The 15,176-nt window shown below is 48.3% G+C and overlaps 1 protein-coding gene across 2 annotated transcripts in view; it reads left to right on the forward strand.

The window, feature by feature from the left end:
* SELENBP1 (selenium binding protein 1) overlaps nucleotides 1-15,176 on the forward strand; it is a 143,082-nt gene that overhangs the window by 69,096 nt on the left and 58,810 nt on the right. For both annotated transcript variants that reach the window (XM_086947339.1, XM_086947340.1), the window contains exons 6-7: nucleotides 4,644-4,826; nucleotides 7,437-7,618. In XM_086947339.1, coding sequence (XP_086803465.1) covers nucleotides 4,644-4,826; nucleotides 7,437-7,618 — 365 coding nt within the window. The remainder of the gene's footprint in view (nucleotides 1-4,643; nucleotides 4,827-7,436; nucleotides 7,619-15,176) is intronic.

The following is a 15,176-nucleotide window of genomic DNA, read 5'->3' on the forward strand; positions in this document are numbered from 1 at the left end:
CGCGCCGAGTCCAGAACCGCTCCGATGAAGAGTAGCTTCTGGGAGGGACACAGGTGTGACTTTGGCACGTTGATAGAGAACCCGAGCAGGTGCAGGAGATCGGCCGTAGTCTGGAGGTGGCTGACGACTCTCTGGGGCGAGCCTGCCTTCAAGAACTAGTCGTCGAGGAAGGGGAAGACTGACAACCCAAACCTGCACAGATGGGCTGCGACCACCGCCATCACTTTCGTGAACACCCGTGGGGCGCTGGTAAGGCCGAAGGGGAGCACGGTAAATTGAAAGTGCTCGTGGCCTACCGTGAACCGAAGGTAACGCCGGTGGGCCGGCAGGACGGGGATGTGAAAATAAGCGTCCTGCAAGTCCAACGCTACCATCCAGTCTCCGGGGTCCAGGGCAGCTAAGACTTGAGCCAGAGTCAGCATCTTGAACTTCTCCTGTCAGAGGAAGCCGTTGACGTTCCGTAGGTCCAAGATAGGGCGTAGGCCCCCTTTGCCCTTCTTGGGTACCAGAAAGTAGTGGGAGTAACAACCACACCCTACTTCCGGCCCAGGAACGCGCTCGATGGCCCTCTTGGCCAAGAGGGCCGTGACTTCCTCTTGCAGAAGTTGCAAGTGATCCCCCGACACGCGGTGGAATTGCGGTGGCATGGTTGGAGAAGTCGCCTCGAAGGGGAGGGAGTAGCCCCTTCGGACGATTTGCAGCACCCACCTGTCCGATGTGACCGTGCGCCAGTGGAAGAGGTGATGGCGAACCCTGCCCCCCACTGGCGTCACATGGGCCTGAAAGCACGGACTAGGAGCGTTTTGAGGCAGGTGCTGCGGGGGAAGGTGTGGACTGGCCTCGCTGTGGTCCCCGATCGCCGCTACGGCAGTTTCCACGGCCGCTACCGCGCTGTTGAATGTTTTGCGGTGCGTGGCTGGCGGCACGTGTTGGGGCGCCCCTTACTTGGCCACGAAAGGTGCGAAAGGCACCTGTTTGCTGGCGTGGGGCCGAGAGGCCCAAGGACATGGCCGTAACCCTGGAGTCCTTAAAACGCTCAAGCGCATGGTCTGTCTTGTCGCCAAAGAGGCGACGGCCATCGAACAGCATATCCAGAAGGGTAGCCTGGACATCGGCCGAAAAGTTGGCGGACCTCAACCAGGCGTAGCGTCGAACCGCCACCGTCGTTGCCATCGCCCTGCCCAGTGAGTCCGTTGTATCCAGCCCACACCAGATGGAATACCGTGCTGCATCTCGACCCTCCGCAAGGGCTTGGGCGAGTTTTGCCCGGGCCTCCTCCGGACATTGTGGCAGCACTTCCGCGACCGTGTCCCACAGGGTGTGGGTGTAGCGGCCCAAGAGGCATGCGGTATTGACTGACCGCAGTCCCAAACTCAGGGATGAGAACACCTTCTTCCCGAATTGTTCGTACCTCTTGGATTCCCGATCGGGCGGGGCCGTCGGGAATGCGGTCTGGGAAGTGGAGGCCTGGATGACCAGGCTCTTGGGGGTGGGATGGGTGGACAAAAAGCATGGGTCGCCCGGGGCCGGGCGGTAGCGTCTGGCCACGTTCCTATCCACAGGCGGACCTGTGGCGGGCTTGGACCAGGTGCCCACCAGGCTCTTGGGGGTGGGATGGGTGGACAAAAAGCATGGATCGCGCGCGGGGGGGTGGGGCGCTAGCGTCTGGCCACGTTCCTATCCACAGGCGGACCTGTGGCGGGCTTGGACCAGGTGCCCACAAGAACGTCACACAAGGCCTCATTAAACTGCAGTAGAGGCTCACTGGAGCTTGCCTGCGGTTTAAGGACCTCAGTGAGGAGGTTAGTCCTCACGGCCGTGACAGGAAGCTCAAGGTTTAGGGCCTTGGCTGCCCTCGTCAACACTACACTATAAGTAGCCCCCTCCTCCGTAGCCACGGTTGGAGGGGAGACCAATCCAGTGTCTGGCGAAGTGTCAATACCATTGGCCTCCCCAAGCTCATATGTCTAGTCCTGTTGAGTCTGGCACTCCCGTGCCAAAGGGTCCTCAGACCCCTCCCAATCACCCTCGTCACCCATCTCCTGTAAATCGGGGTCAGCGGATGGGGCCAGTTGATGGAAATAGAAATCCCCAAAGGCCGGCGCCGGAACCGGACCGAGGGTAGGATCATGGACGGTGCCCATAGCAGGCACCAGGGGCCACACCCGCTGGCCCGGCGCCGGTGAGGTCGACCGGCGACTATCCGGAAGCGGATCCAGGGAGGGCCTGCGGCGCCGAAGTCGCCGGCGGTGCCGGTGCTGAAGCACCCGACGGCGTCGGAGCCGAGCACCCGACGCGCTAGGCCCTCCAGCCGGGGCTGTTGGGCCCGGAGGCGCCACGGTACCCGGCTGAGGAGGGAGGGACTTCATGGCCATGAAGTACCGCTCGACCTCCTCAGGCGTCGCGTCATGCCCAGGGACCCGAAGGTGTGGGGCAGGCGGTGACGTCCGCGACTCCGTCGGAGCCGCGTGGGTGGTGTCACCCGAACCCCCGGCCGCATCGCGTGAGCGTCGGGGTGGGTCGGAGGAACGATGACGTCTCTCCGACCTCTCATGCCTCTTACCTGAGGACTTGGATCCTGACGACCGATGTCCACTCCCGGAGCTGCGAGGGCTCCGACCCCGCGACCCGTCCCTCGACCTCCTGTGGGGCCGGGACCTGGAACGGCGCGGGGCCAACTGCCGGAGTTCCAGTCGCTTGTGGGACCGCTCCCGCCTAGCTTTAGACGTCAGGGCCCGGCAGTCGGAGCAGGTGCGGTCATCGTGGTCGAGGCCTAAACACTTGAGGCACCGGCGATGGGGGTCGGTAACAGACATCAGTCGGTCGCACCAAGAACAGGGTTCACACCCGGGCATCCCTACCAGCACTGTAGGAGTCGAAGACTCGAGTAGAGAAATGATCAAAAAGATCAAAAAGTTTAGTCAAAAAAGACTATGGGGTAGAGCTTCTCCGGATCTGCGCTAGCTGGCGCGGAAAAAAGGAGAACTGACGTCAGCGCGCATGGGCGGCGTCTATGTACTCCAACGTCATTCCGGCGCTAACGACGCCGACGAAGGACGCGGAGCCGCGGATGACGCCTGCCGGCGCGCAGGGGTATTGCTACGCAAAAAAATTCCGGATCCAGTCTGACACCTGGGGATATTCTAAGGTAAGGAATCTATCACTAACGTGTCTCTTCAGATATATGCTAACAATCAATGGATATGAGATGGGCTCAGTATGTACTGATATTGACTGAATATGAGCTGGGCTCAGTGTATACTCCAATTGAACGGATATGAGCTGGGCTCAGTGTATACTCCAATTGAACGGATATGAGCTGGGCTCAGTGTATACTCCAATTGAATGGATATGAGCTGGGCTCACTGTATACTCCAATTGAACAGATATGAGCTGGGCTCAGTGTATACTCCAATTGAACTGATATGAGCTGGGTTCAGTGTATACTCCTATTGAACGGATATGAGCTGGGCTCAGTGTATACTTCTATTGAACTGATATGAGCTGGGTTCAGTGTATACTCCTATTGAACGGATATGAGCTGGGCTCAGTGTATACTCCTATTCAACTAATATGAGCTGGGCTCTGTGTATACTTCTATTGAACTGATCTGAGCTGGGCTCCGTGTATACTCGTACTGAACGGATATGAGCTGGGCTCCGTGTATACTCCTGTTGAACTGATATGAGCTGGGCTAAGTGTATACTCCTAATGAACTGATATGAGCAGGGCTCAATGCATACTCCTATTGAACTGATATGAGCTGGGCTCAGTGTATACTCCTATTGAAGGGATATGATACTGCCTCAGCCTGTGCTGGTATTGAACGGATATGAGCTGGGCTTTGACATTGAATGGACATGAGATCGCCTCTGTCTGCGCTGGTATTGAACGGATATGAGCTAAGCTCAGTGTGTACTCGTAATGATAGGATGTGGAAGGCTTTTTATATACTAACAGTCAATGGATATGAGAAGGCCTCAGTCTGCATTGGTATTGAACGGATATGTGCTATACTTTAATTGAATAAATATGAGTTGGGCTCAGTCTTTACTAGAACTGAATGGACATGAAATTGGTTCAAAATGTACTGATATTGAAAGGATATGAGCTGGGCTGATTGTATACCCATATGGAATGTATACAAGTTGGGCTCAGTCGATTCTCATATGGAACGACAATAACTTTGGGATTGTCCAGACTGCCATTGGATAGAAGTGGAATGGATGCAGGATAAACTGGTATTGAATGAAGTTGGAAGATTTGGGCTAAAAAGTTATCAGATGGAAGTGGATTGGTTTTGGCCTAACCAGTTAATGGATTGGTGCAATCTCAACTGAGATGCAATGGTGGTAGATTGGGTTTACGCTAAGATCATGTTATATGGACAAGAAAAGGATCTGCCTAAACTGGTACTAGCTGCAGGTAAGAGGGTTCTATCAGGGCTGACACTGGAAAGATTGTCAAGGACTGCCTGTGATACCACCCAGCTCTTTGATGCTTTAAAGTGTCAAGGTGAAATACTAACTTGTGAAAACCATCCTCCCCGCATCCTATAGATTCTGCTCTATAGTTTTGCCGTTGTGAATGCCTTGTGCACATTCCTCATGCCATCTGATCCCTGTTGTTTTATTTTACTGTAGGTGGATTTATCTTACTTGATGGAGAAACCTTTGAGGTGAAGGGAAACTGGGAGAAGGATGGAAAAGCTGCAGCCTTCGGCTATGATTTCTGGTACCAGCCCCGCCACAACGTCATGATCAGCACAGAATGGGGCGTGCCCAAAGTCCTGGCCGGTGGCTTTAACCCAGCCGATGTGACTGCTGGTAAGAGGCACATGTTCATACGCCCGGGGGTGACTGCATCGCAGGAGGGTTCTCCAGAAGAGTGAGCGGCACTGAAAGTGTTTACTTCCGGTTGCAGAAGAGTGAAGTATCTACTCTAATAACTTGTCTTTATGCACCTCTACCATTTCAAACTGCACTTTTGATGTCACTGTGCACTACCCAGACCAAGTTCAGTTATTACCCAATTTTATGGAACTCAGTTTACATACCTTGGAAGGATGGTAGCTGAGTTGGCTTGCAGATCTCTGCATGTTTCAGCAGTGAGTGGTCCATCCTGCCAGCAATGGCCCTATAACCTGGCAGACTCGGGCGGTACTTTAGCGACAGCAGATAAAGTGTGGCAAAACTGTGGTTTCATCCTAGGAAACCTCTCCTTCATTGCCAAGGTGTCTGTTTCTGAAAGAAGTGGTTAATCATGATGATTATCACCCTCCAAGGCTGCCACCCATCTTGTATATGGCTGTGAACCATACCCATCCCACACTCGTGGTGCGCAAAATCCTCACCTGTGTATTTTACAGGCAGCGCTTAATGGTATCTTTGAGAGTTAATTGTACACGTTTGAATGTTTAAGAGAGTAGCTCGAAATTTGTTCTTTCATACTTTCTTGCTGAGGGAATTTTAAGTCCACTAAAAATGAAAAAGAAATGTATGCAACTTGCAAGTAATAAAAATAACCCCTAAATGTCCTTTCCACATGTAAATGTGTGTTTATATTTACTGCTTTTATATGGTGTGCAAATAGTCAAAAAATTATGCCAAATGTCATTACCATGCCAGCTGATTTGTATGCATCCCTAACACCGAGATGATGCTTGAACCATCAGCGATAAGGACATTAGGCGTGCACAGCTTCTTAAAGCAGTCGCATCCTTTAATCAAGTGTGCATAAGTATTGCCTGGAAGTTACATCCACGAGCATGGGTAGGACTTCAGAGATCGGGGTAGGCTGCTGGCTATCTACCTTAAACCTTTTAAAGATTGCATGCCTCTTTTTTCCTCCTTGAAAAAGCCTTGTGGCTAATAACCTTGCATTGAGGTTCTGTCCTGTAACCCATCTGTGTTTCCTTCTCAGGTTTCCAGGTCTTTTTGTTCCCATCTGTTAGCTCTAGCCCTTTGCAGGCTCTTGGATCCCTGTGTCTGTATCTTGTTACTTGTGCCAGCAGCTCAGTGTCTATGCACAGGTGAAAACATGGCTTTAAAACCAGAATGAAAAAAGATCTATTCAGGAATATGGACTGCCACAATATCTACCATATCCCAGGCTCAGATCCCGAGTGTGCTTGTGTGTGCCTAGAATAAGAGGGCCGTTCACACAGGAGGAAGAGACTGTGTGCATTCACGAGTGTGCACCAGCTGTTGAATCTCACACTTGTGTAGAACCTTGCACGCTTCCAGTCCCACTACAGGAACATTTTCCTATGTGTCACTATAATGGTAAACTATAGTGGAAAGTAATGCACGTATATTGAGAGAGAGCGCACTGTAGATGTGGGGAGATATGAGTATTAATCCATTAACCAGGTAGGGGTGATCCCAGCTTTGTAACGTTAAATGGGTTTCATACCACACTGCAGGTTACGAAGACTGCTTCTGGGCACTAGTCCCAGGCACGCAGAGGCAGTGATTCACACATGAGATACTAAGTTAGACTTGCAAACATGTCTAGGTCTGTGAATGTGGGTGAAGGGGCCTTTACATTTGTGCAAAAAGGGTGAAGCCGGTACCTTTATCCCGTTCTACTGTAGTCTTCATCAAGCGATATAACAGCCCCGTACCTCCCTGCTCCATAATAGAATTCGCAAAAATTAGTTCAGAGGCCCTGGGGTTGGGTGGGCCTTTTCCTGGCCACTACATTATTTCTAGAAAGGGCAATTGTATTCTGAAGAAAATCTGATCAGCAGAATTCTAAGAGCTGTTCACTAGAATTAACTTCTGCCACTCTATGAGCGCGTAGACCTGAGGAGGTGCGGTTTCCGCTTCCTGCGGGTGTGACTGTCAGACACAGTCTGTTCCACTGTTCTGTTCTATGAATTTGTAGAGCGCAGCTAATCACCTGTGAGGGTATCCAGGCGCTGAGTGGGGCAGGCCTGAGGGGGCGGTGCCGTCTTACACATGCGCATGCTGGCCAGTTGCCCGCGGGCCCCACCAGCACAGGTGCCCCATGCAGACCAGAATTCTAATTTTCCGTTAAACATTTTTATTCCTGTGAGTGGTTGTGGAGGCGGGGCCCAGTGCACCGCTTTGCCCGGGGGCCTATAATGCTGTTAGATCAGTCCTGTTTCATCTGGAAGAGCCATGTCTTGAGGTTCCTTTTGGTAGTCCATGAGGGAGAGGGAGGTTCTGAACTGTTGTGCACTTGCTTAGATGCCAGGCACTAACCTTTCTGGGTTGGCACAATAACAATGAAGCTTTCAGAACCTTTGAATGTTTAATAACTGTTTGACAACTACATCTAACAGTACTTGCCATCACAAAGTGTCATTTAAGAGTCCTGTGCTTGTTTTGTCAGATGCTAAAACAATCCAACACAAACAAAATAATGGATAGACCTACTGCATTGTGTCTAATTGTAGGTTGTCGTTGCAGGGCACTACGGTCACAGTATTAATGTTTGGGATTGGACAGAACACACTCTTATCCAGACAATTGACCTGGGCGCGGATGGCGCGATCCCTCTGGAAGTCCGATTCCTTCATAACCCGGATGCCGCAGAGGGCTTCGTTGGGTGTGCACTAAATAGCACTGTATTCCGATTCTACAAGACACAGGTAAGACCCTTTTGAACTCGCTATGACTGGTATAACTGCAGGGCTTCAGTTAAGATGCCCAGTTCGAACGTTCTTGCATCACTGGAAATTACAGGCTATTTATCATTTTGTTTTTGAGGTGTTACACACAGGTTTATACTGTTATGTATGCTCTCACCTGAGAAGTGAGGAATTGTAGGAAATTCTACCGAATGTGAATGATTTTGTTGTTTTTAAGCTTTTTAACATTTTCTGTACCAATAATTAGTTGATGTGATCATCTTATCTGCTATTAATTGTGTCTGCATTTATTTTCTGTGCTTTTATGACCAGTTTTTGGTCGCATAAAGATTTTTGACTACTCAGAAGTGAAGTGATGGCGACTTGTGTAATTCTTCTAGAGCCACGAATTTTGGTGAAGACGTTTGGGTTAATACTTTGACTTTCCTCTAGACCACAGCTCCCCTATGCAGTTACTCGGTTTAGAGACAGTAGGAACTCCGAAGATAGGAAAGGAATCCTTAGGTTTCACCTCCTATGCATAGATGTACATGTTTTATTTTCTCCATCAAGACATTTCACAACAATCCATTGTATTAAAAAGATATGGCTATTTCTCCACTACAAGGCTGCATCACATAATGTTTAATTAAAAGAAACAAAATGCTACAAAGCATTTAAGACCGGTAGGAGGAGTTCGACTCTACCGCTTTGTTTCCTCTTCCCAATAATAGGTGGCTTCCATCATTCTTAACTCCAAGGTAGACATTTAAAAAAAAAAAAAAAAGGTTCTGCAGTACACAGATAGGGCATATGCACACCTCTATTTCCCGCCACAAGAGGGTTTCCGACAGCAAAATAAGTCAACGCAGGTAAATGCATACTCTGAAATGGTATAATGCAACCCTCTTAAGATTTCCACTTTGCCATACATGATGTCAGTAAAATAACATAGTTCCAAATATAATGGGGGCATTCATTAAATACTCCAAGCCACTTTATTCACGAATCTACATCGCTTTCTCAAGGCCTAATTTAGTTAATATGATCCATCATAATTAAGTTGTCCTGTTGTCCGTAACAATCCAGTTTCTTATACGGTGGTAGTCCATAGTAATTAACACTCCATCAAAAACCAAGTGTAATGGCATAGCGCCCATTGCATATTTGAGCACAAAGCGGATTATGGAGAAATTAATGAGCGCCCCCTCATTCTTCTGGAAAAAGGTTTTTTCCAACAGCAAAACTGATTCATCATGAGTTTTTCAATACCAACTTGAGTGTTAGTGTGTATAAGAACCAGGCATTGTTGAGTGGACCCATCCATTCCTGTATGTACACGGTCCCAGGATAGAGAACCAGAGGAAAAGAGTGACTAGTCATGTGGTTGCGCTGTAGAAATATAATGCCCTCTTTCACAATGAACACCATGGCGGGACAATCATGACAGTAGAGGCTATGCGCTGGTTAATGTTGGGCAGAGTGACAGGTGGCAGGTTAAGAAGGGCATAGTCGTTGAGGGGCATAGGAGGACCGAGGCACTGGAGACGGGCATTTAAGGACCCAGAGGCCGGCATAGAGGAGGCTCTGACATAGGGAAGGTCTTGCCACTTCAGCAGTGGAGTGTCAACTACTGGGACTTGGGACGACTAGACCCCTAACCTAGGGGACCATACTGCCACTAAACTTTGTGACACGGAAGATACTGGGACAGAGGATAAGATGCCTCTGTAGCTCGAGTAATGCTAAGGCTGCTACTGGGGCATCAGAGAGGCTGGTACTCTGGTATGGGAGATCCCCCGCCCTACTTAGGCTGAGGACACCCCAGGCCTTCATTTTGGGGATGGAAGTACCTCTGGGATAGGGATGACAAGAACATAGGCCAGGTGGAATAGGGTACAAAGTCACATGAGACACTGATCGTAGGGTAAGAGAAGCATGGACATTTGGATAAGGAATGAGGACACTGGGACAAGGAAGACACTGACTGTGAGATGGAAGATAAAAGAATGCTGAGGTATAGGAGATGCTGACACCTTGACAGCTAAAGCAGGAAGTTTGTGGGTAACTCACAAGGAAGACTTAGGCCCTGGAGAGAAAGAAGGTTATGTAGACGTGGAGACAGACGTGGTGATGTGTGACACTGGAACAGTGGGGATACAGACACTGGAATAATAGAGAAGCAATTAGGCATTGGAGACCAGGATATTGGAACAAGCGGGCACTGTTACTGGGTTCGTGAGGGGGTGGGTTTGGCGAGATGCTGTAGAAAGCTGACTGTAGAGTCTCCATTTGAGAAAGGATAGGGAAAATGTAAAACATTTATTTAACTCTACAAAAATATTTTTTTGTTCAGTATTATTGCAAATTCATTTTCTAGATTTACTTTAAATGTAAAATAAAAGTCTCGCCTGGATTATGTCCTGTCCCAAATAGTGAAGTGGCCGACTATTCAGGATTTTAGGGTTATGGAACGGTCAGATAGCGACCATAATGCGCTCGACCTTGTCAATCCTGGCCCTCAAGTCCCTGTGACCAATGTAGAAGGGAACAAACCTGCGCTTCTCCTGGAAAATAGTAGGAGAAGAATCAGGTGGGAGCACTTGGTTACAAGAAAGAACAAACTCCCCATGCTCTATGTGGGGATAACTCCCATCTTGGAAACTGTGGGGAGTTTGGACAACGAGGCAAGCAATAATGATTCCCGGGCTAAATTGTACAAGGCTCATGAGGACCTTATAAAAGCTGCGGCCCCTCATCTCTCTAGCAGCTCACGAAAACCTAGACAGGGGCGGCAAGGCAAAACAACATGGTATAATCCGGCATGCAGAAGGGCAAAAGCAGAACTCCTCAGACTTATTAAGGAGGGACTAGGGGGGGATAGCCTAAGATAAAGCAGACAGGCTTACAAGAAACTAGTTGCCCACGCTAAGGCCGAGTGGGAGGAAAATCAGTGGGAAGAACTTAGCAAGGCCCTAGCGATCCAAAACCAACGTCTCTTCTGGAGGATAGTGAATGGGGGGTCGGGGCACCTTCAATCGGCAATAGAGCCCAATATTGCCCCAGGGGTGTGGCAGGCTCACTTCCAGTCTCTTTACAGCTCTGAGCCGGGAGAATCTCCTATTGTCACCGAGGTTGGTTGGCCAGGCTATGAAGGAGAGCTGATAACGCTGGGTGAGGTCACCGCTGCCATCTCAGGTCTTGCTTCTGGAAAGGCGCCAGGACTGGATGGCTTACCTGGGGATATGTTCAAACAGGAGCCCATTGTATGGGCCCCCTACCTTACTGCCCTTTTCAATGGAGTTCTAAGCGGCATGGAAATTCCTGGTACTTGGCTGGGGGCAGAGGTGGTCCCTATCTTTAAAAAGGGCTCGCCTCTCCTCCCGGCCAACTACAGACCCATCAGCTTAATCGACGTGGCACAGAAGCTGTTTGGCAGGGTTTTGCTGAATCGCCTCCAGGATTGGATGGAAGAGGTGGGTGCCCTTAGTCCCTATCAGGCGGGATTTAGGAAGGGGGTATCCAGTGGACCAGGTTTTTAGGTTGAATCTTATTTATTGGAGGGCAGCAATATTCGAGGGCGGCAGTCTGTACACAATTTTTGTGGACTTACGGGCCGCATTCGATCTGGTGCCCAGGGGAAAACTCTGGAGCGTCTTGGCAGAGATGGGCGTCCCCCCGGACATCCTAGTAATCTTACAGAGGCTCCACCATAATAATTTATGCCCGAGTGAGGTGTGGGAGGTCGGGGGAATTGACCGATAGATTCCCCGTTGACCGAGGGGTAAGGCAGGGTTGTGTGTTGGCACCGACCCTGTTTTGCCTCTTCGTCAACGGGGTAATCGCCCACCTAAATGCCACCGACTACACTGACGCCCCCAAACTTAATGGCAGCAGGGTGCCCGCAATCATGTTTGCGGACGACACCCTGCTGCTATCTAAAACCCCCATGGGGATACAGAGGATCCTTGATTCATTTGTAGCCTTCTGTACGGACAGGGGGCTAGAAATCAATGCGGCCAAAACTAAATTCATGGTTTTAAATCCAAGCCAAAAATTGCGGCCGAATCCGCAATTGGGAGCAGTACGGCTCGAGAGGGTTGCCACCTTTGAATATCTAGGTGTGACTCTTAATGAAACCATGACTTGGGGATCCCACCAGAGTAGGGCGAACCTCAAACTTATACAAACCACTGGGGGTATCGCCCGGATGATGACCGGCTCTTCATATCGCCCGTTGGGGGCCCTAATCCAGATATACAAGGCTCATGCCAGGGGAGCGATCATGTACGGGGCGGAACTGTGGGGACACACACCATGCCGTAGCCTGTCACTAACAGAAAACAAGTTTATAAGACAGATAACCACGCTTCCCCCCAGTACCCCGCTCCTCCCCCTGAGGCTCGACCTCGGTCTACGACCATTATCTGATGAAATAAGCCTGAGACCCATAGCCTTCTGGCGTAGGTTATGGAGCAGTAATGATCTAGCAGCGTACAGGGCGGAACTGGTAGAATTATTGAACCACCCAAGAGCGCTCCGTATCCCTTGGGTCAAAAACATCCAATCCACCTGCATGGAACTAGGGCTCCCTGACCTATGGACTGACCCTGCGAAAGCCGCACTGAACATCTCTAAAAGGTCCCTGACTAACGTATACCACGAACACAAATTAGCTAGGGCCCGAGTTACCCAGGCAGAAGGGTCCCTATCCTCTGTGTTTTTGCAAAGCAAGGACCTTTATAGGTTTGAGAGGGCATTGGATCCTATCTTTCCGGTACTTGCTAGGAAGCTGTTTCTCCAATGGAGATACGGCTCACTGCCCTTTCGGTCCTTTACAAGTACTTGGTCATCGCCCCCCACTACGACGCAGTGCTTGGCCTGTGATGCTCTGGAGGAAACTGATTTACATGTGGCCTTTTTCTGCCCAGCCTACAGGGCAGCGCGGAAATACTGGCTTCTCCCATTGATTAGGAATATGGGTGGCAGGGAATATGCTCCAATGTACAGTATTTTAAAATCTGATCTCTCCGGTCCAACTGTCCTCGCATTATCAAAATTTCTTACTAATGTTTGGCATACGCTCAACCGTATTTTAAAGGTGTTGGGTCCCCCTTAAAATTTTAGATACACAGTTTTTATAGTATTTTTAACATATGTACTTCCAATGTTTTAATGTTTTGACTTATTGTAATTGTATATGTGTACTGTTTTCTTTTATGGCCAAATGGCCGAAATAAAGATTGGAAAGTAAAATAAAATAGAAAAAAATGCTACAGCACTATAGAATTTGATGTCAAACTTCAATGGAAATATGTAAATGTATTTATCTAAAGATTACATTAAAAAATACATTTCCACCTGTGCATTAATGATTAAAAATGATGTACACAATTAATTCGAATTCATGTAATTATTTTTGATAACGGTGAATGCTAATTTATGTTTTAAGTAAAAAATGGGTTAGATATGTTAAAATTGAGTAAAAAATATGTACTATTCTATATGTTCAACATTTATTTATATTTCTAACTATTATAAATAATGTAATTTAACATTATTTCCCATGAGATTTTATTTGAAGTCTATACCTCCATTATTATATATGAGCCGGTTTTGCACTACCAGAGGTTGGCTATCTGTAATGCTGGACTTACTACAAAAGGATTAGTTACTTACCTGTAATCCTAGTTCTCATCCAGGGGTATACTCATCAAAGTCATAATCTATGAATAATCCCCGCCCATGTGCGGGATCCCGGAGCATATAGAAAATACATATAAATATATATGTATAAATATGTGAAACATATAATTGCAGCCTAAAAAACATTTTCTTACTGGCAAAAAATGCCGCAAAATTACATAAATTAGTATACATACAGTAGTACCCTTCCAAACCCTAAGGAAGAAAGAGCAGAAAACATTTGTATACAACAATGCTTTATTGCCATAGAAAAACCTGTAATTGCAGGCATTTGCCAGTAGGCTGCAGTAGAGTATAAAGCAAACAGAGAAAACTGACACCTTGCCTTTAAGGCATTAGAGTAGGGGTACCGTGCCTTTAAGACCTGAAGGCAACCCCCTGCTCCCATGGTGCACCACAGGTGACAGTTGGGTCAGTTCTTTTTGGAGGTGAATAACACCTGAGGAGATCCATAATAAAACATCTCATAACTTAGTAACTTTGCTCGTCCGGGGAGGTGGGCGGGAGCTTATGACTTTGATGAGTATACCCCTGGATGAGAACTAGGATTACAGGTAAGTAACTAATCCTTCTCATCCAGGGGATACTCATCAATAGTCATAATCTATGAATAGATTAGCAAGCTCATACCCAAAGTCTCGCGGACGAGCAAGAGGTGTAAAAACTTCACAGAAAAGTTAAGACATATATTGACAATACATCTTAAGCAAACAAGTTCCTTAAAGAGGCCTGCCCTACTCTGGCATCGGCCTGAGTATCTGAGTCCAGGCAATAATGGCGGGTAAAGGTATGGACAGACCGCCAAGTTGCCGCTTTACAAATTTCAGAGATAGGAACATTACGAAGGAGAGCTGTAGTGGAAGCTTTCCCTCTGGTAGAATGTGCATGTGGTCTACCCTGCAAGGTTTTGTTAGCTAATTGATAAGCAAAAGCTATACAGGAGACAATCCAGCGAGAAATTGACCGTTTGGAAGCTGACAGACCAGTATTAGTACTGCCTTAGTTAACAAAAAGCCCGTCAGACTTTCTCAGATGCAGGGTTTTTGACAAGTAAAACTTCAGGACCCTCCGGAGATCAAGGGAGTGTAATGACCTCTCCGGGGGAGTGGAAGGATTAGGAAAAAAGGTAGGTAAGGTAATAGACTGGTTGATATGAAAGTCTGAAACCACCTTTGGCAGGAAACTTGGGTGTGTTCTTAAAACCACCCTATTGGCATGAAAAACTGTGTAAGGTTCCTTGCAACACAAGGCCTGGATTTCGCTGACCCTACGGGCAGAGGTAATCGCTACTAAAAAAGCAGCTTTCCAGGTCAAGTGCTGCAAAGAGGCTTTATGGATGGGCTCGAAAGGAGCACTCATCAGCTTAGTCAGCACAACATTCAATTCCCAGGGAGGAGAGGGAGACCTCACCGGTGGGAAGACTTTTTTCAGGCCTTCTAGAAAATACTTAACTACAGGCATAAGGAAGAAAGATGTCTGATTGGGAGACTTCCTATATGCTGTGATGGCAGCTAAATGAACCCTGATGGAGGAGTATTTCAAGCCTGATCTTGCTAGATGTAAAAGGTATGGAAGAATCACCTGCTCTTGGCCATGTATCGGGTCAAGAGAATGTTCACGACACCATAAGAAAAACCTCTTCCACTTGAAAGCGTAAGATTTCCTAGTGGAGGGTCGCTTTGATTCTTTAAGAATAGTCATGCAGTCTGCTGGAAGGTCTAGATGTCCATACTGGATGACCTCAGGAGCCATGCCGTCAAGCGAAGGGGAGGAAGGTTGGGATGCAACACCCTCCCCTGGTCTTTGGTCAGCAAGTCTGGACGGCATGGTAGGCGCCGGTGAGGAACTTCCGACATCTGAAGGAGATCGGGGT

The sequence above is a fragment of the Lissotriton vulgaris genome, chromosome 12, assembly GCF_964263255.1.
Source record: "Lissotriton vulgaris chromosome 12, aLisVul1.2, whole genome shotgun sequence".
In the NCBI taxonomy this organism is placed as follows: Eukaryota; Metazoa; Chordata; class Amphibia; order Caudata; family Salamandridae; genus Lissotriton; species Lissotriton vulgaris.